Source organism: Nasonia vitripennis, chromosome 2 (genome assembly GCF_009193385.2).
Source record: "Nasonia vitripennis strain AsymCx chromosome 2, Nvit_psr_1.1, whole genome shotgun sequence".
Taxonomy (NCBI): Eukaryota; Metazoa; Arthropoda; class Insecta; order Hymenoptera; family Pteromalidae; genus Nasonia; species Nasonia vitripennis.
In genome coordinates, this window is record NC_045758.1 from 33,803,613 (window position 1) to 33,830,986 (window position 27,374).

Here is a 27,374-nt window from a genome sequence, read left to right on the forward strand (position 1 = left end):
AAGGGCCAAACAGAGCTTTTTTATTTTTACACCGAGACGCGCGCGGCACGTGTCCGGGGGCTACTTTTAACCGCGCGCACGCGTAACCCATTGAAAGACAAACGGCCGCTTTCCTACAACAGTTATACAAAGGAGTTTCCGTGAAAGCGGGAAAAGCGAGGCTTTACTCTCTACGACTATTTTGAAATTAGAGGAGGCTGCAGTTATACAGACGTGGAGTTACGGCGACGCTCTCGGCTGCCTGTGTAAGTATATATACTCGAGGACCGAACGAAGAGAAATGTGTGTTACGGCGAGAGAGAGAGAGAGAGAAAAAAAAATAGGCGAAACCCTCAAGGATTTCCGGAAGCGACGCTAGGCCGTTTAAACAGATTAAAACATCGACGCCCGCGGCTTAGCGCGTGAATTATGGCATTTTTATCGAGCGCGACGAACGCGTGTCTAAATAAATAATCACGATTTTTAAGGTCCCTATAGCAAAGCGCGAGCAACCTGAGACGCCTCCGCCGGCGGCTCGGCTAATAAGCCGCGTCCCTCCCCCGCATATTCGTCAAATCTGTCGCACGGCGCAGCAGAGAAAATTTCAGCATAAGCGCCGATTGACCATTCTCTCTCTCTCTCTCTCTCTCTCTTTCTCTTTCTCGCCCCTTTCTCAACTCCACCGGAAGACGGAAGGGGAAGCTCGGACGATAGGTGGGGGACGGTCGAAAGCCAGCGCAGTGTCAATGGAGCCGCGCCCCCATTGGCCCAGAGCTCCGGGGGTAGTGCCGAGGTAGGGGGAGAGGGTAACAGCCCTCCGTACGGTAGCCGGACTTGCAGAGCTGCAGCCGGCTCTCCTCGTCAGTCAGTCGATCCTCTGCACTCGTCTCGAGAAGACCTGCTTGGATAGTCAGTCTCTCAGGGACAGCTGTGCCAGTGTATCGCCAATTCATTGCATTCTTTTATCCCTTTCGTTTTTCGATCATCGTTTCCTCGCCGGCAACGAGTTGAGACGAGGTGAACAGTTTGTGTGAAAAGTTGGATTCCATATCCTGCCAAGGATTCTCTTAAGTGTTGATCGAGCAGCGATGCATTTAGTACATTGAGAGATACTGGAGCCGTCGCAAATTACCAGCAGACGCGACGACGTCCCTTCGCCTCTTCTGTAAGGTATGTTGAGTCTTATTTATTTGCTTTCTTTTTTTCTTTTTTTTTCTCTTTTACTCCTGCTTAAATTACGAACGTTTCGAATAATCTTTCTCGAGCGAGGAACGAAATTCTATCGTTGTTGGTTTCAATCCTTTAACTCGAATTCGTACAACGCGATCGAGTTCTATTTACTAAACAATAGATCGATATCGAGCCGCGTAAAAGGACGAGTTACTTCCGAGAAGTAGGGAGAACGTTGAAATTTCAAACTCGTCGCTGTGTAATCGACTCCAATACCACTTCCTTGCTTTCTGCGCGATTCTTATAACTTTGGAGAGAAAAAGAACGGAAAAAACGCGCGGTTCGAATTCCCGCCATGTTTACGCGCAACATCCTAATACAGGACGTAAGTTTTTTTTTTCTGCGGCGAGAGCGCGCGCGCTTTTATCAATCCCCGCGACTCGCGCGCCCCCACCACGAGGTCTCTCCTCTCTCTCTCTCTCTCTCTCTCTCCCTTCTTCGCTCGTCAGATCTTCCGTTGTTTTGCTATGAAGCGCCGAATTGCTGGACTGTATATCCTTCGAGCTGCGGGCAGTAGTTGTTTTGTAGCCGGCGCGATATTATAGCAGCGTATGCGCGCGCGCGCGCGCGGGGCTGCGGGAAAGTCGAGAAAAGCTCGTCGTTCGGCCTCAGTCGAGTTCCAGACAGCCACACGTGTTGGACACGCGACGAGTCCTTTATCGACGATTACACGGACCAAGAGAGTTTTACACTTCTCGATGGAGGTTTTAAGGTGACGTGTTTACTCTTTTCATTCTTATTTATCGTTCCATTACCTCGACTCTCGAGATATTTCTCGTTTTCTTCGAATTCGAGCGTACACGGCCGTTTATATCCGAAATTTGATCGAATTCGCACGCGTCGCCGTGCCGGAGAAAACAAAGCGTTCGATACTTCCCGAACACACACTCGGCATAAAAAATCCGATAATCCGCGCGCGCGATTATTCCAGCCCGGCGACGGCTCTCCCACAGCCTAAGCGGCAAGAGAGAGAGAGAGAGAGAGAGAGAGAGAAAAGGTCGCTCGCGCAAAAACGTATTGGTCCTGGCAAACAAAGCCAATCGCGAAAGCGCATTGGGGGAAAAAAGTCTCGGAAATAGGAGGAGACTCTGCGCGCACACACATACGCGAGTAAATAAGTGACTCGAGGAGGGTGCGAGAGCCCGAGACAAACCGATCGATCGGCTAATCGACAAGGACAGCGAATGATTCTCATTATCGCTGCCCCCCCCCCCCCCCGAGTCCCTCCTACTTTTCTCGCGGCCCGCGTTTTGTTTTATCCGCGAAGCAGCTTTTTTCTCTCTTCTCTGCGCTGAGTAGCGCCAGCAGCACCGAGTGCGATATTTGTTTTTGTCGCTCGACCTTGATTGAAGCGTCCTGCAGCAGTAGCAGGTAGCCGATGTATTTTGCGCGCGATGCTCTCTGTTTTTTTTTTTCGGAGTCGACGCTTTCTCTCGCGGAATAAATACCCATACTCCCTTTGCTCCGATTTTCATTTCGGAGCTTATTTTTCGCGGAATCGCGGCTTACTCACGCGGCGGCCGTAAACACCGTAAAAAGCGCAGATAAAATTCGGGCTTTTCATTTTTACACTCTTTTATCGCCAGATAATATACCCGGAGTCCTTTGTTTTTCACGCTCTCGGCTTTCACTAAACAGCGCGCGATACTGTAGACACATACTAGCCGGAAAAACAGGAGTCCGCGTGATTCATCGCGGATAAGGCTCTTTTCTCTATTTACTATTTACTCGATTCAGGTATACACAAACACGAAATTTCCCGGCGCGTCAGAGCTCTTTAATCGAGAGAAAATCCATACTCGGGTCGACGCGCAAAATTCCAGGCCGCGTGTCGAGAAACGCGTGTACACAGAAAACTTTCGACTCGTCAGAGCGATGGGAGGGGGGGGGGGGGGAGTCCCGAGAGAAAATTCAAAACAAATGTTCCGCTCGTGCTCGCGCGGCTAATACGCAAATTTTCACGTCGAGAGGCGTCGGCGGCCGTTAAGGGCTTGTTTGTTTTCCGGCGGAACGAGTGAGAGGCAGAGAGAGAGAGAGAGAGAGAGAGAGAGAGAGAGGAACGAAGTATTTTTCGGTAAAACCCTTGCGACGAGGGGTCGTCGGCCGACGCGCAGGCAGCATCGTTTGCGATTTATTTATGACCCTATGGGCCGACCGCCGTGGGTATACATTAGGAAGCGGCCGTCAGACCTGGCTATTCTGTGCGGACAATGAGGATTCGCAAATCCCCGAAAGGGCGAAAAGCCCAGTTACTCCACGATTTTGCTCGATACTCGGCTGCTTTTACTTTAAGCCTTCGTCTCGTATTTGCGCTCGTCGCGATTGCAAATATCTGAACTTTTGGATATTTGCAAATTGGTCGAGCGAGACAGATTTGCTTCGCGAAATCGCAGGTATGCCGGCTGCTCGGTCCGGGCCATCCAATAAAAATCGGCAGAAGCCAACCAAGTACACGCGCGCGCTGCCATATAACTCGGTCTAGTTACGGACGAATTTATGAATTCCACATAAATGAGCCGAACAATAATATACAAACCGGCCGTAAAACAAAGGGGAGGGGAGAGAGAGAGAGAGAGTCAAAGGCCTCGGGACACTTTCTACCTCTCTCTATTATCCGTTTATCCTTCTCTCTGCCTATGCGGTCCAAGCCGACTCTTTTTGCGTATTTTCTCTCGAACCTTCGGCCATCGGTTCGTCCTTCCGTCCGGAAGACAAGGCGCTCGCTCGCAGTCCTGCTCCACTTGAATAAATCAAGGCTCCGAATTTTTCTAATGGTATGCAAGGAGAAAATGTGCGCGACAGACGCGCGCTTGTGCGTCACTCGTCAATGCGCGCGAAACCCTTTTTCCGGGAAGCGGCAGCCGTCGGACAATAATACAGGACGAAAATCCCCCTTTCAGTTCTCTCTCTCTCTCTCTCTCTTTTTTTCCGGCTCGAGAGAAAGGATGCTTTTTTGCGGCGGCTTTTTGCGGCGGCCTGCGGGGGCGGCGGATCCTATTGTCGCGCGCATTTCCATGCGCGCACAGTCTACTATACGATGGAAAATCCGCTTCACCTGCCCGGGCCTTTTTCAAACTTTTTATGAACCAGACCTTTGTCGCGGCTCATTTCTATGCGTATTTTTCCATTTTTTCCTCTATGCTTACTTTCTTCGCGCGGAAGTCCAGGAATTCCAGGCGCGTTCTCGAGCGACGTTATTGCCAAGTTTATAAATAATAATCCGAAACTTTCTTCCCAGCTATCTTAGCCACGACATGAGAGGTAACTGGGATCAAATGGAGCCGCGGACTCTGGCCCCGGAGCAGGACCAGCAGCTCCTTCAGCAGCAGCAAGCTATGCCGGCCACTCAGTCCGGTCAGGTTCAAGAACAGCAAGCGACCCAGCTACCGCCGGCGCAGCCGAAGCAGCAGCAGCAGCAGCAGCAGGCGGCGTCAACCACGCCCGGCTGGGATAAAATCGTAGTGGTGAGTAATCGTCCCTTGCTACGCACTAACCCCCCCCCCCCCACCCCATCCTTGCCCATAGGTCCATTCCCCGAGAGCACGCACGCATCCTTTTTTCCCCGCGTGTATTTTCTACTTTTTCATCCCGCGCACCCTCGCAGCTAGATTACCCCCGTGCGAAGTATGTCTGTGTGTGTGTGTGTGTGTCGACGCACATAAATACGCGCGGCACCCCTCGCGCTATCGTCTCCCCCCAGCATCAGCTCATCGAGATGCGTCCAGGGATTGGCTCTCGCGCAGCCAGCTTCGATACGGGATTCCTCTCCAATCTCTCCGCTTCCCGAATCCCTAAAGCATGGCCCGCGCGGATGAAAACACACGGTCGCCAATAATGCAGCGTATGATATCGATCGATTCGCTGACCGTCGAATTTTTTTTTTTTTTGTTTTCTCTCACAGAAGGATGAGCCGGCCGACGACAAGAACAACGACTCGGGCATCTCGCCCGGGCACTACACCAGCGGCTCGGGCTCGCCCCAGAGCCGTCAGTCGCCCAGGACGGCCTCCAATGGCAGCAACACGCCCGAGAGCATGGTCTCTCACGACTCGAACGACGTCCAGACGAACGTCTACCACAAGTACAGGCCGCAAAGCACAACTCCACCGATGATGGACTTCCAAGCGACGCTCGACTACGCGAACGCACGCCTCGGTCAGCAACCCCCCGTACAGGCTCCACGTAGGAGGCCAAACTTCCCGGTCAACGTGGAAACCGTCACCTCCGTGGAGGCCCTCGGATTCGAGCTGCCCGAGCAGCTCGACTACTCGAGCGAGCCGCTTGAGTGCCCGGTCTGCCCCTTCACATCGTTGAGAAGGTAAGCGATCTATTCATTTCCGAGGAGAAAAGACGCACCGTTTTCGCAACTAACTCTTATTTCTATTCCCAGGATTGTCTTCAGCGAGCACATTAGAACGCATTGCCCCGTTGCCGCAGAGCTCTGCAGGCCGTACGAGTTCTCGAGGTCGTTGGTGAAGCAGCTCTTAGGCGCTGCAAATATCAACAACATCGACAGAATCGCCCCGACTCTTGAGGATTACGACCTGATCGGCACCAGCGATCACGACTTCCGCACGCCCAAGCTCAGCCAGAACAAGGTGAAGGTCTACCGCTGCAAGCAGTGCGGCTTTGTCGCCATGAGCAAGGTCGACTACTGGCGGCACACTCGCCAACACATCAAGCCCGAGAAGCTGCTCACCTGCCCACACTGTTCCTTCATCACCGAGTACAAGCACCACCTTGAGTACCATCTGCGCAACCACTTCAAGTCCAAGCCCTACAAATGCGACAAGTGCACCTACGCCTGCGTCAACAAGTCGATGCTCAACAGCCACCTCAAGTCGCACTCGACGGTCTACCAGTTCAGGTGCTGCGACTGCTCCTACGCCACCAAGTACTGCCACTCGCTCAAGCTGCACTTGCGCAAGTACGACCACCAGCCCGCGATGGTTCTCAACCCCGACGGCTCGCCGAACCCGCTGCCGATCATCGACGTCTACGGTACCAGGCGCGGGCCAAAGGCCAAGCCCAGGAAGGAGGACGAGCCCCAGCCCTCGACCAGTAGCGCACCCGTAGCCGTCGCGCCAATGCAGCAGCCGCAGCCGCAGCCGCAGCCGCAGCTGCAGCCGTTCCAGTTCAACCCGCTGAACGGCTTCCAAGGCTTCAACGGGCAGGCCCTGCCATCCGCCCCCGCGCTCCTTGGTTTCCCCTACAACCCCATCTTCGCCGGCTTCCCCATGGGCAATCCCTTCGATCTGAAGGCTAGGCTCAATGCCATGGGTCAGATGCTTTCCGAGGCGGGGGCTCGCAGTCCCCCCGCGCCCGAGAGCTACTTCAACGTTAACGCCAAGCCGGCCACCGTCACGAGTCAAGACTTGATACCGATCGTCAAGCTGGAGGAGTACGAGCCCAACGAGTCGTCGGATCCCCTGGATCTGAGCAAGCCCGAGAACACCGCCCAAGACCTGAGCGCTAACGCAACCCAGGCTCCCGAGGCAGTTGCCTCTACCTCTGCAGCAGCAACGATTTCATCTGCGACTCCCGTCAAATCGCCCAAGGACAGTCGCGCCAACCGGCGCAAGGGACGCGCCTACCGGGTCGATCGCCACTTCGTAGGCTACAACGACGCCGACGAGGAGATGCCCCAGGAAGCTCAGCGCAGCCCACCCCCCGAGAGTCTGGAGGTTCAGCCTCCGATCTGCTCGCCCGCCTCGTCGTCCGGCGACTCCAAGGAGTCCCACAACTCCAAGGAGTCCCACACCTCCAAGGAGTCCAACACCTCCAGCATCAGCAACGACTTCGTCTGCCACTACTGCGATATCAGCTTCGGCAACGAGGTCATGCACTCCGTGCACATGGGCTATCACGGCTATCAGAACCCCTTCACCTGCAACATGTGCGGTCTACCTTGCACCGACAAAGTCACGTTCTTTCTCCACATCGCTCGCGTCAAGCACTAAGCTTTCCGAGCTGAAGGTCGCAGCTTTTTTTCTTACTTTTTTTTTACAATCGTACTTTTATTTTTTCCCGAGCTGCGCGGCGAGCCGAAAGAGAGATGGAGACGACAGATGGGGCGATTTTGTCGAGAGTTTTTTTTTTATTGTTATTTTTATTTTCTCCAAATGCGAACTGATTTGTGCGTGTATATAAGATTATTATGTATTTTCGCGAGTTTCGTGCGCTCATATAAGTGGTCTCGTTTAATTGACGGACGCGGACACTTGAATTGTAGCTCTTATTTTTGAATGCAAAGATCAGCGTGCAAGCAAGGGTCCAAATAGATATATTTCGTAATATGTCGCTGTAAAGACGGGATAAAAAATTTATAAATTTGTTAAAAAAAAAAAAAAATTTGTCACTAGTCAAGATGAATGAATTAAGTGCGTCCGAAATTAATCGGGACAGAGAGAGAGAGAGAGAGAGAGAGAGAGAGAGAGAGAGAGAGAAAGATATAATTATGAGTAGACGCTGAGAGCGTCAAGCTCGAGTGCAATCTTCGTGAAAAGTCAATATAGATAACCGCAGTCGTGAATTTAAGGATAGCTTCAGTATATATAAGAGATTTAGATTTAATTTATCGATTATGCTTGATTTTCTATACAAATTTTTTGTAAATTTACACGATTCTCTTCGTTTGCATAGATTATTTTATGTTTGTACATTGGTAAAAGAGCTTTAATTTAATGCGATTTCTCTATTTATTGTTTGAAATTCAAGCAGAAAGACACAAAATGATTATATATATATTATATTGATCTGTATACACTTACGAGGACAAATTTCCATGAGCGCTGCATGACTACTAACGACAAATACGGGTAGAAAAAAATCGCCGTTGATGCGAATGATATTGTAAAGAAAGGATTTACGTATATAATTGTAATATTGGTATAGTTGAATTATATGAACTACGTATATGATTTACAGAATGTGATTGCGATAACAGAGAAGCGCGCAATATTGTACATCGATATATTTTGAACCAGATCGCCCGATGAGGTTAAAGTTGTGGAAATTAATGGGCACAGGATCTTGGATAGAAGCGCTAGAGTTTAAGTAAAAGTTTGTTTAATCTACCTCGATATAATTAAGTAATAATTATTGATATGGCACACAAGCATTACATTTATTGCTATCAGATGCAATATGAATTGAAAAAGACAAATCGAGCGTACAAAAATTTTTTGTAACTAGTAGAATTTCATTGGACATAAATATTTTAATACACTCTCAACATTCCACTGTATCACTGATGCAATTTAAAATACAGATATTTTTATAGTTATTTATCTAAAAAAACTGCCTTGATTTTTTACCCGAACCTCACTTTACCTCCTTATTCGATTCAGAACTTGGTAAGTTTTCGGAAATTCTTCTTTTGCTCCGAACCCAAGTCAATATCCCTTCTACTCAAAATTTATCGTATTGGCGAATATAGCGTTATTATTAAATTGCAAATTTTAGCAAATTCGTGCATCTCTAGATGACTCTCATAGAATTATGCTATAATAAATTTAATTTTTAAAATACTTCTCAAATATATTTAAACAGGCACGGTCGATATTATAGTTATTTATATCAGCCAAGTCTTACTTCTATGTGATTATGGATAATTTTTGAAAATATAACGATATCAGTGAGATGACCGTCACTTTCATATACATTATTGATCAAAATAAAATTTTGCACTAATTGAATCAAAAATAAACTCTTCGTGCTCCGTAATAACCTACGTATAATACCAGTTATTAATTTGAGTTTTGATGGTACGAAGAATATTAAAGCAAACAATGTAAACTGTAATTCAAAGTGAAGGTCACAATTGGTCACGTTGGCTTCAATAACGACAAGGCGAATTGAGAGCTGGTATCTGGATGAGAATGTGAAGAGTGGCTATAACTTCTTAACATTATAGCTTGTATTTAAATACGAACGACCGAATGTGAGGATAAACGCCCTGACATAAATCTAAATTTCAGGTGCTTGCCTGTAGCTGGCATCAATTTTCAAAACTGCAATGTCCCACAGTATAACGTCCATCATCTATTTCGCTCTCTTTCTATCTTTCCATAGCTTTCTGTCTCTAAGAAGGTACGTATTTTCGGACCGGCTTCTTCCCTCTAGTAGTCATACCTCCGTGGTAACGTCGGGTGTTTCGTAGAGGTAGCTATTCAGTCTCTTCGGCACCTTCAAAAAGCGTCCATCCAGAGAGAAATATTGCAAAATCTTCAGCGTTCTTCAGCGATGAAAATCATGGCCAATAAGGGACACGGCAAAGTCACTCATCCGGTTTATCGTCAAAGGCGTTTTTGTGCTCGCAGCCGCAGAAGTCACCGCGCGAAGATGCTGTATCATGCACTGATAAAAAGGAATGTACGCATGGTGGAACTGCTGCTCAAGGACGGTGGGCTTCGGATCAACGCTCGTTTGGTTGATAGCGACGAAACTTTTCTTCACGTCGCTGCCATCACCAGCTGTGATAGCGAAGTTCCTGTCATCCGGCGCCTCGTTCGAGCTGGGGCTGTCGTATCAACCCCAAACATTCGAACATGGGTACAGCTTTGCACAACGCTGCATGGTTTCGTAAAATCGATCTCGCTGCTGAAATGATGTAAGGCTCCAACGTTCGCGCCAGGAACGGAAGAGGCGAAACCTGCAAAACGCTGTGTCAAACAAGAGTCACAACGATGTACTGAAGGATATGATACCCAAGGGTGGTCGGTATCTGTACATGAATTTCTATGGTATATGTAAATCCTTTATATTCGTCACACAGTCGGAGCATCGACACGATTGGTTTAGACCGTTCATCGAATGCTTCGATGGCAAGACGTTCTACGGCGAGGATTTGCGAGAACTCGTGAAGATGATGCTAGATGCTGACGCGGACATCAACGCCAAGGACAATGACGAGGTTTCGCCGATTCAGTGCGCCGTCTACACGAGCGACCTCGAGCTCGTGACAGCTCTCATCGATGCTGGCGCCGACGTCAACAATCGTAACTGTAATGATGTCACGGTATTACACGACGCGCTCTTGAGCTCCAATGAGGCGATCGTCCATTTGCTGTTGTCTCACGGGGCCAGAGTCAACTTCAACACCGAGAGAGACTTAGCACGGCCTTGCACTGGGCTGTGCAGCTCAACATAGACAACAGTCACAAACGAATGATAAGAATGCTCATGGAATTTGGAAGTAACGAAAATCACGCGAATGAGAACGGCGAGACGCCCTTCCATTACATCCTCCAGTTTGGCGACATCGATATGTCGAATCTCTTCTCTCGTTGGCGATCGATCACATGTCCAATAGAGACCGACTAACACCGCTGCACCGAGCGAGTGCGATGTGCTTGCCGAAGAACGTTCGCCAGTTGATCTCTAAGGTTGCTGAAGTCAACGCCAAGGATAGTGAAAATGATCAAAAACGGGTTGTCAGGCTGTTGTTGGAGTCTGGAGCCGACGTGGGCAAAACGATTCTCGAATCCACAATCGCTTCGAATGACATCGACAAGGCAATATGGAAGCTAATAAGGACGAACGAGCCGCTGTTCGACGAGCGCAACCTGCAGGTGATCGAGAAAAATCCGGATGTCGATGGCTATTACCGGCAGTGCCGAGCCGAACTGGCGAACATACGGACAGTCAAGATCGAGAACACTACGGTCCCGTACCTGTCCGTGCTTACATAGCCGCTGGACGTGGTGGCAAACTACGGAATACGGAACTGGGAACGACGAGCTTGTCGAGAACTTTCAGTCTTACCTGGAGCAAAGCAACGCCTACCCGATTTACGCGTCCAAGCTAAAGGAGAAATTCGAAGCGGCTATCGCCAGGGAGAACTGTATTGAACGAGCGGTTGCTGTATTGGCCGAGGAGGTAGGTATCGATTACCTGCTTCTGCGGAAGATTTCTGGATACTTAAATGAAGATGACGTTGAAATACTCACGGGCGGCGCTGCAATTGCCGATAGTTCCACTTCCAACTAGAGATTTATCATCTTGTACTGGTAACTGAAGTGTGATCTAATATCTACACTTTAGAATGATTTAATGCTTTTGTATTGTGAATTTACTGATGGAGGATGATATTCGATGACGCTGAAGATAATCAATTAATGTTTTGCGTAGAAATTCTGAATAGCTCAACTTTGCCGATGGACAATTGACAGAAAAATTATTTCTCTATACAGGTAACTGAAATGTTTTTGATTGGTCGAGAAACATTATTGACAATATCAACGTGAAAAATATTTTTTCAGTTTTTCAAATGATTTAATGCATAACTATTATCAATTTTCCGTCGCAGTTTTATATGCGGTGACGCTGAAGATAATAAATTATAATGTTAGTAAATACAGTTTTACTATCCGTTCTATTCCATTGCAATCTATTATAGCAAAATTATGTGAAATACCGCATATTGACACAATCGGCCATAATTGACTCGTCAGTTCACACCGCCCGTTATATAATACAGTAGTTTATCTCACCCCTTCTAAAAGCCCCTCGAGGCTAAAAAAGACCGCATCGCATAGTGGGGGTCGTCATAACATCGCACACAATGGAAATGAACCTGTCGAGGAAGGGGAGAATTTCACGGCAGCGGCGTTTTTTTACTTCCTCGCTCGCTCTCGAGTTACAACCCCTTGTGCGCGCTGCACAATGCCGATGGATATACCTATCGCCGAGGGGAGTTTTTTCCGCCCATTGGTTCTATATAAACAGCTTTTTTCGCTTTCTTTCTGATCGAGGAAAAAAACTCCCCCTGTGGGCAGGTTGCTGCGGGTACTTATGTAACGCATGGGGGTCGCGTATACAGGTTCCGCGTTTTTTTTTACCGCGCGTGCCTTCACAGTTTTTTTTTTTTTTTTTATTCTATATCGGAGGGGAGTGTCGCTGTGGCACGCGCGTGGCGCTTCTAATCGCTCGGATTTTCAACGAGCCCCTGTAGCGGCGAATATAATCCTCCTTAATGACCTCAAGTGTACAGGTATACGAGAGTTGTAAACACAGACACCTGAGGCACCCGCCGAAGACAATGAAGCAGTTTTTCCCATCCGAGTCGTAAAGGCCGCTCTCGAGACTTAATCGCTCGGAAAGCCCGGATCTATGAAAAAAGTAGGAAATCTTTTAATCCCCGGTTTTGGCCCCGTCTCTACTTCCCTTTCTTAACTCATTTTTCTCCATTTTTTGCGCACACTTTTCTACCCGGATAAACATCCATCCGCAGCACTGCCTCTCGAGATTAAGCGTATCTCTCGCTCTCATCTCCGGGAACTCTCGGCGACAAAAATTTTGAATATGCTGCGCATTGAGCGTTCGCTTCTCGTAGCCCTTTTGCGAAGGGCAATAACGTGTCGCGCTATAGTTATATACCCCTTTGCTCACGCGCGCTAGTCAAAATCGGCTTGAAACTAAAAGAAGCGCGAAAGCCTTCCGTTTTCACGCGCACGCGCCGTTGACTGGATAGGAGGAGCTTCCCAGTGGGTGTTTTCGTTTTTTATACGCGTATATGAACACACCGGCAACCCCTGGAACTCGAGTATAGGGGGAGTTTTTTAGGTCGCCATTTTATCCTCCCTACACTGCGTTAGGGTTCGACGAAAAAACTCGATGAAAAAATGAATCAACAGACGAGTCAAACGAATACTACAGCTACTTCAATTTGTTGAGCCATAGAAAGGTTAGATATCTAACCTGTCCACGTTTATCAACCAATTGTGGCATATTAGCATGATAACGATATGGATCCTGAAAATGAATCATCGATTCTGTCGCCTGAACTGCTGGGCCCCGTCTTTAAGATTGAAAATATAACTCTACGCCAGGTTAGAACGATCTTGCAAAATATAACCAAACAGTTGTAAAAGTCTGATCACGAATGCAGGCATTGTATAACAACAACACGAACAGGAGATTAAGACTTTTAGCCACTTTTGTGCCCGACGAGCTCGTTTTCTTGATCGAGGAGAAGGCCAAGATCGTTGAATACCAATTTGCCGTTTTACTTCTAGTGGACATATCTGGTTTGATAAATTATGTATAAGGTTTATTTCTCTAGACATTTCAATAATCATTTATTCACAAACGAAGGTTTATATTCGCTCTTCGATGAATTCTGCAATGGCCAGTACAACGGAAGTTCTGGCTTATCCAAGATTTTTAACCTTTACACGAGCGTCATTATCGAACAAGTTTGTTTCAAAGGAGGGGATGTACTCAAATTCACAGGTGAAAGTAAAATACTGTACATTTTTTTTTCAACTAAATAATGTATGCGTGTGCTTTCTGCGCCTAGAAAACGGTATTTTGTCACTGTGGAAACAAAACGAGAACGAACTACTGCACGAATTACTGCGGAGAGTGATATCGTGCTCGTTCGCGATAAAAGAGGCTGCTCAGCATTTGGAGATCGATTTCTTCGATTTATCCCGAGGTATGCCATAAGCCATAAAAAAAAAGCAGTGCCATGACTAAAATTGACACACACGCTTCGACAGTTCCGATAAAGACTGCCATCACAGCTGGAAGCGTCACTTTCTCGGTGATCGGCGAGAGCGACGTTTTGCACTACGTTATCACCGGCGAGCCAGTGACGGCAGTTAGAAAAGCCATCAAAATTAGCATACCCAGTGATGTTGTTCTCGGAGAGAGCGCGTGGAAACACTGCATTTTGAGCGACTACGTCTACGTTATTCAGGACAAGAACCACATCAGAGTATGCTTTTCTTCTCACTATAATTATCTCGAAACAAAAAGTGTCTAAGCGATCGAAAGCTTGCAGATAACCAAGGAGCTCAAAAAGCACGATTCCTCAAGGATATTGACCGACAGAAAGAACGTGGAGATAATTTGCAAGCCGGAGGCTGGAGAGAAGAATTTGCCAAAGGCTTCTTCTTCTCCGCTTGACACGATGAAAAATCGCAACTGCGTAGCTATCGTGCAGAGTCGAGAAACCGAACGACACATAATGGAAAGTAAGTTTACGAGTTTCCATGTAAATGCCTATTCGATGCTTAGCAACGATTTTCGCGTAGGTCGGCACACGATTTTAGACGCTTGCAAAAGCCAGCTGGGCGTGTCTCTGAAGAGCTTCGTAATTAGATCGGTAGTTGAACAGGTAAATTATCGAATACACACTTTTATTTACAAACATAACGCGCGCCTACAATATCCAGATCGAAAACGATCGCCCGCTGGAGTACCTAACCGAGATGAGGAATGTAACAATAGTCTCGATCCAAGTCTTCCCCGTAAGCTGCGCCGTATCGGAAGTTATATATCTCGCCGATAAATGTCACGCAATAATCGCAAAGTAAGTCGAGAAGAACGCAGGCATAGCAATTCATCGCGAATGCAAATTGCCGTCGTCAAGAAGCGTGATCGATCTCCGCGGCGTATTATTTAATTCGCAAAATACACGCATACATAATAAATCCATTGTAGGGCTTGCGAAAACGTCGGATGCGTCGAGGACGTGAGCCTACGCGAGGCGAGCGTAGTGTTCCGCATTGTCTTCGGCGTTCGCAGCTACCTGAAGAATTCGAATCACTGCCGATTTGGCATCTCGCGCGCCTGGAAGTTGCTGCGTTCCTTGAGGCGCCTGACTCACGTCGACGGGCTCTCCGTGGGTGTTTCGACGGGTGAGCTTTTCGCGAGACTTTTAACGCAATCGCCGTGTGCGAGTATGCGCGATAAAGCGTCATACTGTCTATACTTTTTAGGGATATCCTGCTGTACGGTTATCGGTCACGTCGCCCGTCATCATTACGCCGTAATCGGCCCTCCGATCACGAAAGCCGAGAATATGATGCTCATTTCGCACGACAAGGCGCGTATCTGGATGCTCGAAGGAGGAAAAGCTGTGCTTAACGTTTTATGCGATTTTATCTGCAGGTTACTTGCGATTTGGATACGCTCGTTTACAGCGGCATTAAGAAGAGCAATTTCACCTCGGCGGGATTGATAAATTTGCGGGGATTCGAGAAAGGATACGTCTTTAATTTCTCCGACAGAGAAGCGTAATTCAGGACTTTCCGTACGTATAGATCGACGAAAAAATTGTTCACATCGTGGTTCCACTTTATAGAACCGATTATCCAGATACGAACGACCTCAAAAACGCGTACCCGATCCTGAGCAGATTTGAAGAAACGGAACTTTTCGGCGACATTCTAGACGAAATCGGATTGTCGGATCGCGCCCACGCAGGCATCTTGATCGAGGTTCGTCATTATCCAAGTATTCAACGACAACACGCGCATTACTCGCCTCACGCTCACCCGCAGGGTGACAGTCGAATCGGAAAGTCGCGGGTGCTGGACGCGTTCGCCACAATCGCTAGCGCCCGGCAGATAAAGGTACACAAGCTCGTCCTTCATCCGTCGTTCGCAGAGAAACCGTACGCGGTCATTTACAAGATTCTCGAACAGGTATAACGCACTCGCGTAAGAATAATGCGAATCCGTTGCAAAATCTCGCTCCTATCAGATCCTCGAGGCGGACGACTGCAAAACGATGGACGAGCTCGAGAGAAACGTCAGCGATAAACTGGGCCGCGCCATACAGGCCGACGATCTCTGCTACCTCAACAGGATTCTGAGAGTGCGTTTCAAGCTCTCCAAGCAGTACATCGGCGACTCGGACTGGAAGCGTCATCGCAAGTCCATCGGCATCTTCGACAAGATCCTGAAAATAGTTGAGTTCGATAAGATACGAATCTAACAGGGCATTAAAAAAATCCAACGTCTATACTCGCTCGTGCAGTACAATGAGAAGCGCTGCATCCTGCTCGACGACGTTCAATACATGGATTACATGTCGTGGCAGTTCTTGGCACACGCGGCGGGCAACAAGAGCCTCGTGCTCGCGATGACGATTCTCCAGCCGGAGTCATGGGACGAGCTGTCGCGAGTCGAGATCGACATCTGCAAAGATAAGCGCCTCACGCGACACACCTTAGCCGGCCTCGAGAGGGGATCCCTATCGTCTCTGGCATGCCAATTTTTGGATGTGCAAGGAATTTCGCTCGAGCTGCACGAGTATGCGATTCTTTATCGTCTCGTTACACGTGTGAGCGTCGATGCATTCTTTTCTTTCGGTTTGGCGCGCAGTTTCGTGCTGAACTCGGGAGTGACGAATCCAGGCTGGTACGAGCTGTTCCTCGCTTTGGTCGTTCTCTGCTGCGGATTCGACTTTGTCAGCTTGACGCCGAAGGAGGCCGGCGATATGAACCTGATTTTTCCCGAGGCTCTGTCGATCACGCGGATCTCCGCGGATCTGCTTCCCGACGAAGCCGCGCCTCCGGTGCCCTGGAACAAGAGGGCCAGGATTACAGTTTGTCTCGCGAACGAGAGATTCTGGATTGCTCAGTCGTTTGTGGATTATGACATTCCAGGTAGATCAACACTTGAGATTACTGTCGCTGACATTACTCATTTTCATATCTTTCGCGCAGAACTGGCGCTGGAAATTTACGCGAGGCTATCCGCGTACGAGCAGGACATCGTCGAATGCGCAAGTGTGCTGGGCAAGGTGTTCGCTCGCAGTATGCTGGAGATGATAATTCCCAATCACCAGTCGCTAAGAACTGCCACAGGTAATCAAAGGTTTAGTCGAACAGAACGAATCGACGGCATAAATACCTGTCACGCGTCTCTCTCGAAAAACAAAAGTAAAGAAACAAAAAAAAAAAATCGACTGAAATTCCCAACCGTTGCAGCCATAGAAAATCTGATACGAATACGAATTTTCGAATGCGCCGCGCTGCAAAGGCGCAGCACCAAGGTCGGCGACCTCGCGGTCTGCTCCTTCAAGCCGAGGAGTACTTTCTCGGACATGCATCACTTGCTGCGCTGTCGTTGTCACTTGCGCTGTAAGCCTACTGCGAGTTTCACGTTACACATATACATTCTATATTATACCGACTGCGCTTCAGACATTCCACCTGCGGAAGAGCACTTGTCCCGATACGCCCACTGCCGGTTCATGGAGTTCAAAGTGTCCAGCTTTCAGCGCGCGGTTTACGAGCAGATTGCCGAGAGCGAGAAAAAAAAGTTCCACGCTCGGGTCGTGGAGATCTACAGGAAAGACGCGAGGAAGTGCGCCGCGTGCGGCGGCGGCTCGTTTTTGAGGATTCCCGGAAAGGAAAAGTCGGTCGGTTGATATTTGCATACGCGCGAAATGCTTTCTACAAACATTTTCAAAGACTATACTGTTGTCATTGCGATTGCCGTTGTTCGTTTTAGAAAAAAATCGTAAAGCCGTCGATACCGATCGTGGCGACGAGTATTGTAGAGCCGCTTATCGAGAATCAGAGCCTGAAAGCTTACTCGTTAGCGAGCGAGAGCAGACCGACTGATATCGCGGGGATTTCCATTATGCGCACTTCTTTCAAAGCCGACAACAATCACGGTGAGCGCAAATATTGTCGCTCTCGGAGAACTGACGTTTTCATCTCGTTTTTGACTCTCGCTAATTCCAGAGTTTCAGAAATTGTGCGAAGTCAGGCCTGCAAAACGAAGGGGCCGAAGACAAGTTGGCAGGAACTCTCGCGTCCATCCTCTGACGTACGAGGATACGGATCAGGCGTTGAACTTGAACAGTTTTGGTCACGTAGATTTTAGGAACTGTCGCTGTCTCAGCGTGATCGACTGTATTTTCATGAAGCTTCAACAGCACATCGAGAATATTGGTGAATTTTTACGAGCGATATTGTTGGTCTCGTTGCAAGTAACCGATATTTTATTTCCGTTGTAGATAACAATGACAAGATCATAGACTTCACCATGGAATACGCCGCGGCTCTCATCGACTTCGGACAGCCGAGTTACGCGCTGAGATTTTTAGCGAACGCCGACGAAAGAAACGATGTCAGTTCCGAATTACAAACACAACCTTTTTTCATCCATTAATAAAAAGGCATCGCTCTTTATTATAGTACCTCAACACTTACGACGCATTGAAAAATCCAGCGCTCTACGGAAAGATGATCAAGAAGAGCATGATCCTCTGCTTGCGAGGTAAGTACCTCGACCCGCACCAAAGCTGGAGTCAGCTTTTAATCAACGATTTACAATCTTTCGTATTTAGGAAACGCATACATGCTTCTCGGCAACTATCCTCAGGCCAAAACGAACTACGTCGAGGCGCTGTCCATGTTCAAAGACAATTTCAGCTCGACCGAGCAGTTGACGTGCTACAAAACGATGTACGAAAAGATGCGTCAAAACATTCGCTGGACCTGCACGTATCCCACCGTTAACGTCGACTGCTATCAACGCGAAAAAGAGGCCATAATACGACAGAATACAGCAGCCTGCTTGCGTTTGGTGTCGATCATACTGATGGTAAAAAGTAATCGTACCATCTTTTTACTCGATTTTTCACTTCGATGAATCTATTAGATAAGTCATCGGCAAAAGCCGGCAAAACTCGCGGCGCTTCAGAGCATTCTCTTCGGCTTCTCGAGCTACGATTCGAGCAGTTTTTACGACCAATGCCAGCTGTATCTTTCTATCGTGGAGATTTACGGAAAGCTCGGGGACTTGCAGTTTCTGAGTCACGTCGAAAAGTACATGCTCTTCGCCATCAACCACAATCACAAGTGGAACCACTGCGAGGACATCGCGATGCTGGGCCATGTGTACTTTTCCATGTTCAAAGTCAGGTAACCGAAAGCCACTCGACATATAGAATACAGGCAAAAGGCTGCAACGTGACATTCTAACATCAGCCTATTACGAGGACACCTGGAGAGAGCTGTGCAATTCGGAGAAAAGTCTCTTCGCATATCCAAGTCCTTTCACATGATCAGACTGGAGCTCGAGATATTGCCTCTGCTCATCCAGGCTCTGGTGAGTCCTTTATATCTATACTCCTAACAAATCCCGCAAGTTAATAACGACGCTTCGCGCCGATGGAAGATGCGCTTGAAACGAGTTTGCGAGACGGTCGACACGCTGCAGCAACTGCGCGACACCGCGTTCGAGGACGTCGATAAATCAGCCTCGACCTGGTATTATGCCCTGTGCATGGATCTGCTCCTCGACGCCGGGATCCTGGTAGAAAGCTACGAGGCGTGCGCTTGCTACGCTCGGAAAATACTCGGTCTGACATATATGTTCATAGCGCGAGTGTGATTTTAACGATCGAGACTCGATTGATGAGAAAACTTGTTATTTTCTATACCGTACACAGCGGGAAAGTCGGACGCCTGCGTTCTGCGGGACTCCCAGTGTCTGAGGCGGCTTTTGGCCGGGCTGTGGTCGTGGCAGTTGCGGAAGTAATACATCATTACATGCCATATACACGCGAGACTGCGTAACTTTGCGGTGATTCGATGTATCAAATTCGCGTATCTTTCAGAGGAGACCTGACTTCCACTTCGTTTGTCATGAGCTTGGATTTCTTTACCACGGATCTGCGGGCCGACGATTATTCGAGGATAATAACGCTCTGCAAGGTTGGTGTACGCGTAAATTATTATCCGTTTCGTGCTTGATTTAAAAAAAAAAAAATTTAGATACTCGAGTGTCATCTGCTGCTGCTCACGCGGTGTATCAATATGAAGAAGGGCAGTCAGATGGAGGTATTGCTGGTGGATATCGAAGCGCTGATGAGGGTCTTGGACGAAGTGGCGAAGACTTCGGACTGTGTCAAGCCTCACTACTACCTGCTCAAAGCTTATTTCAGTCTGGTTCACGCTCGCACGCTGACGTCAAAGTCCTACCTACGCAAGGCGAAGAAGAGCGCCGAGCTCGAGAAGAACCTGATGGCGCTGGCCTGGATAAATCACAACAAAAACGTGAGGATCGTATGTAGGGCAAAAATGAAAATCACATCCTCTACATATATATATATATATACTTGTTATATTTATTTGATTTGCGTTATGTAATAATTTATAAAAATTGATTAAAATGTAGTTATAATACAAGATTTGCATGATAGACTAAAATGAGAGAAGGCAATGATATAACTGATTGATTCCTTTTTTGCGTAGACTTGGAAAGCTCTAAGTTACAATAACATGGCTCGTTACTGGGAAGAAAATATCGGCTATCGGAATGCGATCGTTTGGCAAGACGTTGACATGTTCGACATTAACGACTGGTCCAACCTCCTGTATTCTCTTCCTATTCCTGATTCTTACATATGACCTACTACGTTTCTCAATGTAAAGGTGATGGACGTTGTAAATGAACTTAATAATCTTACTTATTATCGTAATGTAACTGTAGTAATGTATGATATAATAAAAGACAGAACAAATTGAACATTATACGTTTAGGCGGTTGGAGAAATCGGCTTTAAAAAGTACTTTCTTCACTCTGCAAATCGTCAATTTTTTTTTTAAATTAAGAAAAAAACAAACACGAATACAACTAGCACGGTACAAAATTCAAGCAGTCTATTACGAATATTTACATATTAATTTCAAATAACGAAGAATTTCTGCCGAAGAGTCGAATCTCCATCTTAATACTTAGAAAATACTTATTTCACTACTTTCTTAGGCGCTACGTCTTAATCGTACAAAACCTATCGAACGTTCGATAATCATATATATTTCATATTTTTCTTCTCTCGCAATCCAAGAGAAACTCGAGCCAAGCAATATTCGAAAAGTAAAAATCCTGCCCACAAAGATGGAAAATCGTAGAGCCGTTACGTAAGATTTTTGCTTTTCCGATCGGTATCAGCAAAATTTATGTCATTGCAATTTCGAAAAAAAAGAAACACCTGCAGTCGATATCGGAAATCGATACCGTTAGGCATCACCTCGAGTATGACCGCTTCATTGATTCTCATTCCATGCGATCCCTCCCGGAACAAAACTCTGTATGTAGCTCATATCGTTTCGCGCGTTATTACACACTTAATGACACTAAAATCCGTGATTTATATACGCGCGCTCCTCGAGCTCTTTCTCCCTATCTCTCCCTCGTCGTATATAATCGCAGCTTAAAACAGTCGATTAAAATTCACCTATATGATTCGACGCCGAGTACGCCGAATTAGCTCGTTATATTGCTTTTCGTGAGTTTTATCTTCGATGAGATAAAAAAGATACAGAAAAAATAAACGCTTCGAGACACGTAAAATAGACATAAATATGTACACGAGACGAATGAAGTAAGGAGCTGAAAATTGTAAAGGCCGAGACACCGCAATTGTATTTAAAATTTGAGCACGCGCACACCATTGACTCTTCCAAGCGTGAAATTACCTTTCAACGCTTTCAGCGAGACGATGCTTGTTAAGATTACAGCGGCCAGTGACCACCGACTCCTGTAAATTATAAACGAGCTCGAACGAAATACTTTTCAAATTAGCAGTTAATTTTTCGCTACGAAAAATGAGGATTGCCGATTTTCGAAAGAAAAAATAATACGAGTGCATCTAGAAGACGAAAATTATTCCAGAAAAATAGATGAATAAATATACCGAATCGAATTTCCGCAATAATAATAATAATAATAATAGCAGGGCGTCGCCTTCGGCCGGCGATCAGCGCGCCGATCGAAAAACGGCAACACAGAAGCTGTGCTCGCGGATCGAGCGATCGCGATCGGCAGCCGAAGTGCAGGCGCTCTTTTCTTCCCATACCGCAGCTCTCGGCGTACTCGGCTCGGCCGCCGCGTTCTCTCCTGCTCCCGCCGATTTTCGTTAATTACGTATACGCGTTACATTATAATTGTTTATCGTTATTGCAACTTCGCCTTCGCACCCGGGCATGAAAGAAGATTCTATCTGGGAACGATGTTTAATAACTTCATTTTGCACGTGAAGTGAGAGAGAGAGAAAGAGAGAGGCCAAATCGAGTTTTGCAAAATAGACGCGTACGCAGTTTCGCCGAAGAGAGAAATCGAGTATTGCAAATCGAGGCAGCCGTTTACTGCCTCGTCAATCCCGAGTTGCGAAGTCGAAGGCCATTCCTCCGAAGAATAGGACGGAGTTTATTATGAATTTAGTTCAGAGTCAGAGTGAGAGACTGGAAACTTTTGAAAATTCTTATTTCTCTAGGATTATTACGCCAAGCTCGGCATTGTCATGGTTATACGCGCCAAGCGCGTTGAAAATCTTAAAAATGTTATTACTCTACTCTGATTTTGAACAATCCACATGCGTGTATACTTTTATAGATGTAGAAAGAAAAGCAACTTGTAAGAACTTTTTATCCATTACGAGAAAGCAAGCTTAGCAAAATTGGCTGCGAAAAATGGTTTTGTTGTAAAAAAGCTACTAATATGTGCGATAATGTAAAAAAATTCTTCTAAGTTTGACTTTTTTTCTTCTCGTACATAGTCGAAGCGCGACTTTTGTGCAAGCATATATCGATAATGATATAGACGTCCATCCTCCGAACGTACAAAACTCGCGCTTGCTTAAATAGTCTACGCAATAGTAGTATAATTATATATCAAAAATAAGTACACCGCCGATCCATCGGCAGCCTAATTTCGCCCGCAAGCTAGATCTTCCGTGTCAGCTTTGATTGTCACACGTAAAAAATTTCGTTGTTTTGATTAAAAACACCCCCGCAAAAATGACACAAAAGTTAAAGCGATTCATCTCGTCCCCCCCGGCAGTGCGATCGATCATCATCATCATCACCGTATAAATTATAGAGTCCAATGTATAAAATTTGAAAAAATTTACAATCGCACAAGCGCGAAAGCTCATCGAGTTCCTGCGAGTTTAGCCAAGAACCGGACGAGTTTTCACTGCTACTATATACCACACGTAACACCATTCCGCGCTCGCACGCACACACGTCCACGTATTAAAAGATCACATCCACATGTAGAAACACCTTTGTCAGCAAAAGGTTGGCGAGCCCCCGAGGAGGAGGTCCGCGCGCTCTTTCTCAGCCGTTCCTCTGAAAGAGAGTCATCGGGTCAGCTTCGCTCATTCGTGGCCGTCGATGTCGTTGTCGATGCGACTGCTGCGGATGCCAGTCTTGCCGGTCCATGGGTAGATGTCGGGACAGGCCTGGCACGTCTTCATGTAGCGCACGCCGCTCTTGTGCCACAGGTTGCATACCTTCGGGTTGTTGCACTTCTTCGGTCGGTCCTGCGGATCAAGGCGAGAAAGGATTTTCGTTAATTCAATGCGACATGCGCTGATGCGATAATTATCAGCGTGTGATCACAAAAAGATTTATTCTTCCGTACGTAAACAACTTGTTCCCTTTCAAAAATAAGCGCAACACGACTCCAATTTATTTTGCCACTCTCACGAAATGAGGAATCGGGAGAATCGCCTGTAATTAAAAACGAACCTGGTAATTGCACTGGAATGGCTCGAATCGGTCGAGGAGAGCAAGGGGCGTTGGGTTCCTGACCCACTGGAGCGCCTGCCAGTTCGTGACCACCCAGACGTCGTCCATGGCAACGATGGTGTCGAGGAACGAGATGAAGCCTTCCTTGTGGTGGGCCTGGGTGAACCACGCGGCGTGGTAGAACAGACCGAACGGCGCTCTGAAAGTAAAAATTCGTTCGAACTCTCTTCTCGAAATTCGTATTAAAAAAAAAATAGAGCTATACCTGTTGGTGGTGTAGTGTCGCTCAAAGTTCTTGATCAGCATCTTGTAGACGCCGTCGGCGGTCGGTGGGTTGCTGCAGGCGTCTCCCATGGAGCATCTGCCGCCGTTGAGATCCTGCCACATGACCATGGGCACTTCCCAGAGTCCGGGGTAGGAGCGGGTGGGACAGGGTGGGATCATGCAGTCGTGGAAGAGCTTGTAGTCGAGGGTGTAGGGCCAGCTGGGCGGTCGGTTCTCGTAGATCGGCATCGACGAGTCGTAAGTGAAGTTGGTGTCCCACAGCATTTTGAACATGTTGTTGCCGCCCACCTGTACACATTCGTTACTTTCGAGGCTGTCTTCGTGTCGAGTGTTTTGCACGCGTTAACTCTCGCTTGTTTCGAAAATATTGAAAAAAAAAATCGACCTCGAATCGGCGCATATAAGGCGCGACGCTTCGTTTGTTCGCGTTTCACCAGTGCCGGTGAAACGCGTTCGTTTTTTTCGCGCACGCCCACGCTACACACTCGATATAGCCGCGTCGTTAAAGTGAACGTTGCCGAGAAATTCCCGCGTGTGTCAAAAGGTTACGCGCGGCACATGTGTTATTACGCGAATGGGCGCAGAATGTATATAGTGTCATCCTTTTCGCCGCGCGTAAAGCCGCGTACAACTATAAACTCGCATAGGCTGCATTTCGTCGTGGATAGATTGCGGCATCGCATCGGGCGCGTGGCCCCGAGCAGTTTTAATCGCGCGCTAATAACCGCGCTTGGGAAACATCGCATTTCTCGAGGCGTGTCGATGTTTCGCGTGTAATAGAGGGTTACAGTTTCGCGGATTTTTTGCTTTTCGGCGTATTTTCGAGCGAGTGTGTAAGTACACGACTCAGAGGCCTGCAGGCCATCGGTTATACGTCGCGGCGGATGATTCCCAGTTTGCGCAACGAGATTAGCTGTGAAAATTCGTCGGATTATTATATGCCCTCTCAGCTCTCGTGCGAAAGTTCGAAGAGCCGCATGCGCGGCTGTGCATTACGTTCCTTGATATTCCTTCTCGAAAAGTTATGACGCCTGGTTGATTGCTTGTAAAGAAGATTTATGGAACAGCCGCGCGCACGCGAGGAGTATACAGCTCACTTTTTAATAGACGCGCAACAGATTAGGCCTGTAATACGCGCTGTTCTATTAAAAGTAGCCTACTCGTGTAATTCCGCGCGAAGTTTCAAACTACCTGGCAGTTTTATGCTCGAATAATCAATCGCGCAATGGAATACCCGCTGTAAATTGGGCTGAAATTAAGCCGAATATAATCCGCGTGTTACGAGAGAGTTAGCGCGCGCAGTATAGTGTATGAGATTTTGAGCGCTCTGGCACTTACCGAGAGGAACGGAGCTCGCATTCCCCTGACATCCTCGAGCTTAACGCCTCCGTAAGCGGACAGTATCTCTCGTTGTCCGGCCACCTCGCGAGACCACTTTCGTGCTGAGAATTGCTCGCCGAAACTGTGCCTGCACGTGTGGAAAAAGGGGGGGGGGAGGGGCAGAAAAAAGAAATGTGTTAAGTATCCATAAACACGAGTATAACTAGAGTAGCCTCGACGCGGAGCAGGAAATCAGCTTTTATGGCTAATATAAAGTCGTAAGGCCGAAATTTTAACTGGAGTATAATACGTGTCGATTTTTGGCGTAAAAATCTCTTATTTCTAAAAAATTTGATCACGGTAATGAGAACGTTTATCCGTCCTGTTACGAAAAGCTGATTTCCCGTGATATATCAATCCGCGTCGAAGATCACAGGTATCTACAGTCTAATAAAAGCCTATCCCGCTCGCGTACGATTATACGTATGCACCGACACGCAACATCGCGACTCAATCGGGCTAATTTGTATTAATTCGCGCATCGACTCCTCGTCACAATAAATGGATCGAGTGGGAGGAACTTCTCGCTCCCGCGTATGGTAATCCGCCTCGTTCGCGCTCGGAGGTAACTCAGCAGGCAAGCGTAGCTACATATACGTGCATTCGCGAGAGTGTACCGTTTGGACGTTTTAATGACGGCGTTGACATAATGACAGAGAGAGAGAGAGAGAGGAGTTTCGTGCGCGACTCCTGTGGTGCCGCTGCGGATCGTGTATGTATAGAGCGACGGTAGCGCGGGTATATACGTAGAAGGTGTATGAGAGACTGAAACTGATGATTCGCGCCGTCACCGTGAAAATATACCCTATAAGCATGTTGTTGCCGACGACGCGGGTTTATTAGGCACAATGCCTCCTTGTTCTCGCGAGCGCGCTTGTTCTCAATTCGCCGGGATTGATTCGTTCTTTCTCTATAAGTCGTGTTTTCTCGATTGTGACACGTCGTCGTTTTACAATCGAGTATGATATTTAGTACAAGGCATATAATTATTACACAAAACACATCTGCTCAAGTCGAGCATCAACAGCGCTTATTGCGAAAATGCGAGTAAAGCTATAATAATAATAATAATAATACCAAGCCATCAGAAACACCATCAGCAGTGATAAAAAAATAATGTTCACAGATAACGATAAAAGCGTGCGTGACACAAATGCAAATGAAGATTAAAAACGAAAAGTCGAATCTTCATCGTCGCCGCTGCTCATCGAGAGTCCACAATCCTGATGACTACTTACGAGACCGTGTGCGAGGCGATCTCGTGACCGGCGGCGTAGAGGTTCTGGACCTGGCTGTAGTCGGTCCACTCGTGAGAGACGTAGAAGGTAGCCGAGATGGGACATCCGTTGGGGTTGTTCCTGCCCTTCTCAAACAGGTCGGCGTAGAGGCCCTTGTTGAGGTCGTTGACGGAGTCGTCGAACGTCAGCAGCACGATCTGGGGGATCTCCTCCGGCAGGTAGTCTCCTATTTTTTGGTTGAAGTTGTGGATTCGTGGTGGTGGTGGTGGTGGTGTTGGTAGTCGTGGTTTAGATCGAAGATGTGTGTATGTTATGTTATGCGGTTGAACACAGCCGTATGCCAGTCCACGTGTAAGTGGGTTGAAGAAGCGTTTGTACGTGAGTCATGTTCGTAAATGTAGTGAAAGAGAGAGAAAGAGAGAGAGAGAGAAAGAAAGAAATAAACACAGAATGCGTTAGTGCTGCGATGTATTAGTATATCACGTTGAGAGATATATGTAATATATGTATATGTCTCTACGCAGAGGTGAGCGACCAGCCAGGTCTGTCGAGAGAAAACGCCGAGAGGATGACTCGCTTATTTTTCAGCTACTTATTCTTTTTCCCCTCGGTTTTAATAAGCGAATTTAAAGTGCGCGCTCCCCGGCAAGGAGACGGGAGAAACTTGCTATAGTCTCTGGCGCGCATTGAAATAAGCGCGAAAAGTCGCGTATGCGTATGGTTTCCCTCGGCGGACGTGGCTGGATTATTTAAATGGGGCGACGTCTCCCAGTCGGCTCTGCTCGCGCGTGCGAATTTTTTTTTTTTCGATAAGTCGCGCTTCCTTTGTCTGCTGACTTAATTTTTCAACGCGTCGAAAGTGACTTCGAAATGATCCTTTTCTATATTTCGGCTGTTACGTATGTGCAATTTATTTCTGGCTACTTTCGACGAAAAGCGAAAAGTGCGTTACTTCGAAAGAATCGGCATTTTCGA

At 47.3% G+C, this 27,374-nt stretch overlaps 4 protein-coding genes across 12 annotated transcripts in view; 3 read left to right on the forward strand and 1 right to left on the reverse strand.

Moving 5' to 3' along the window:
• Positions 1-846: 846 nt before the first annotated feature.
• Hb (hunchback) lies at positions 847-7,541 on the forward strand. Of its 2 annotated transcripts, none has more exon segments than NM_001134919.1 (4): positions 847-1,149; positions 4,448-4,673; positions 5,111-5,526; positions 5,599-7,541. In NM_001134919.1, coding segments are annotated over 3 exon segments (2,196 nt in total). In that variant the 5' UTR covers positions 847-1,149; positions 4,448-4,463; the 3' UTR covers positions 7,169-7,541.
• Positions 7,542-9,587: 2,046 nt separating this feature from the next.
• Positions 9,588-10,532, forward strand: LOC103317920 (ankyrin repeat and SOCS box protein 13-like). Its single transcript, XM_008218159.1, has 3 exons — positions 9,588-9,761; positions 9,985-10,227; positions 10,296-10,532. The coding sequence occupies exons 1-3, from the start codon at positions 9,588-9,590 to the stop codon at positions 10,530-10,532; spliced, it is 654 nt and encodes a 217-aa protein (XP_008216381.1).
• Positions 10,533-15,016: 4,484 nt separating this feature from the next.
• LOC103317905 (adenylate cyclase type 10-like) lies at positions 15,017-20,947 on the forward strand. Of its 7 annotated transcripts, none has more exons than XM_031924315.2 (21): positions 15,023-15,232; positions 15,301-15,436; positions 15,500-15,643; positions 15,702-15,908; positions 15,978-16,252; positions 16,325-16,608; positions 16,669-16,809; positions 16,933-17,085; positions 17,149-17,366; positions 17,459-17,624; positions 17,695-17,904; positions 17,970-18,082; positions 18,151-18,232; positions 18,303-18,559; positions 18,617-18,879; positions 18,946-19,066; positions 19,136-19,319; positions 19,410-19,494; positions 19,578-19,674; positions 19,735-20,025; positions 20,215-20,947. In XM_031924315.2, the coding sequence occupies exons 1-21, from the start codon at positions 15,090-15,092 to the stop codon at positions 20,368-20,370; spliced, it is 3,726 nt and encodes a 1,241-aa protein (XP_031780175.1). In that variant the 5' UTR covers positions 15,023-15,089; the 3' UTR covers positions 20,371-20,947. The 7 variants fall into 7 exon arrangements, with proteins under 7 accessions (XP_031780178.1, XP_031780179.1, XP_031780175.1 ...); XM_031924317.2 differs by having other exon boundaries at positions 15,500-15,571; XM_031924313.2 differs by having other exon boundaries at positions 15,301-15,643.
• Positions 20,064-27,374, reverse strand: part of LOC100120260 — a 90,166-nt gene continuing 82,855 nt past the window's right edge. The window contains exons 12-16 of one of the 2 annotated variants that reach the window (XM_008218059.4): positions 26,400-26,625; positions 25,120-25,249; positions 23,762-24,069; positions 23,497-23,695; positions 20,064-23,288 (exon numbers count right to left, since the gene is read on the reverse strand). In XM_008218059.4, coding sequence (XP_008216281.1) covers positions 23,124-23,288; positions 23,497-23,695; positions 23,762-24,069; positions 25,120-25,249; positions 26,400-26,625 — 1,028 coding nt within the window. In that variant the 3' untranslated portion in view covers positions 20,064-23,123. The remainder of the gene's footprint in view (positions 23,289-23,496; positions 23,696-23,761; positions 24,070-25,119; positions 25,250-26,399; positions 26,626-27,374) is intronic. The other variant, XM_008218060.3, reaches the window with a different exon arrangement.

Bases quoted from the DNA above. Each gene is read 5' to 3' on its own strand.
- LOC103317920 (XM_008218159.1), top strand. From the start codon at position 9,588: ATGGTGGAACTGCTGCTCAAGGACGGTGGGCTTCGGATCAACGCTCGT. The intron at 9,762-9,984 runs GTACAGCTTTGC...TTCGTCACACAG, and splicing joins CCCCAAACATTCGAACATGG to TCGGAGCATCGACACGATTG. The intron at 10,228-10,295 runs GTATTACACGAC...TCACGGGGCCAG, and splicing joins GTAACTGTAATGATGTCACG to AGTCAACTTCAACACCGAGA.
- LOC103317905 (XM_031924313.2), top strand. From the start codon at position 15,090: ATGCGATTTTATCTGCAGGTTACTTGCGATTTGGATACGCTCGTTTAC. The intron at 16,253-16,324 runs GTATGCGATTCT...TTTGGCGCGCAG, and splicing joins ATTTCGCTCGAGCTGCACGA to TTTCGTGCTGAACTCGGGAG. The intron at 16,609-16,668 runs GTAGATCAACAC...TCTTTCGCGCAG, and splicing joins TGTGGATTATGACATTCCAG to AACTGGCGCTGGAAATTTAC.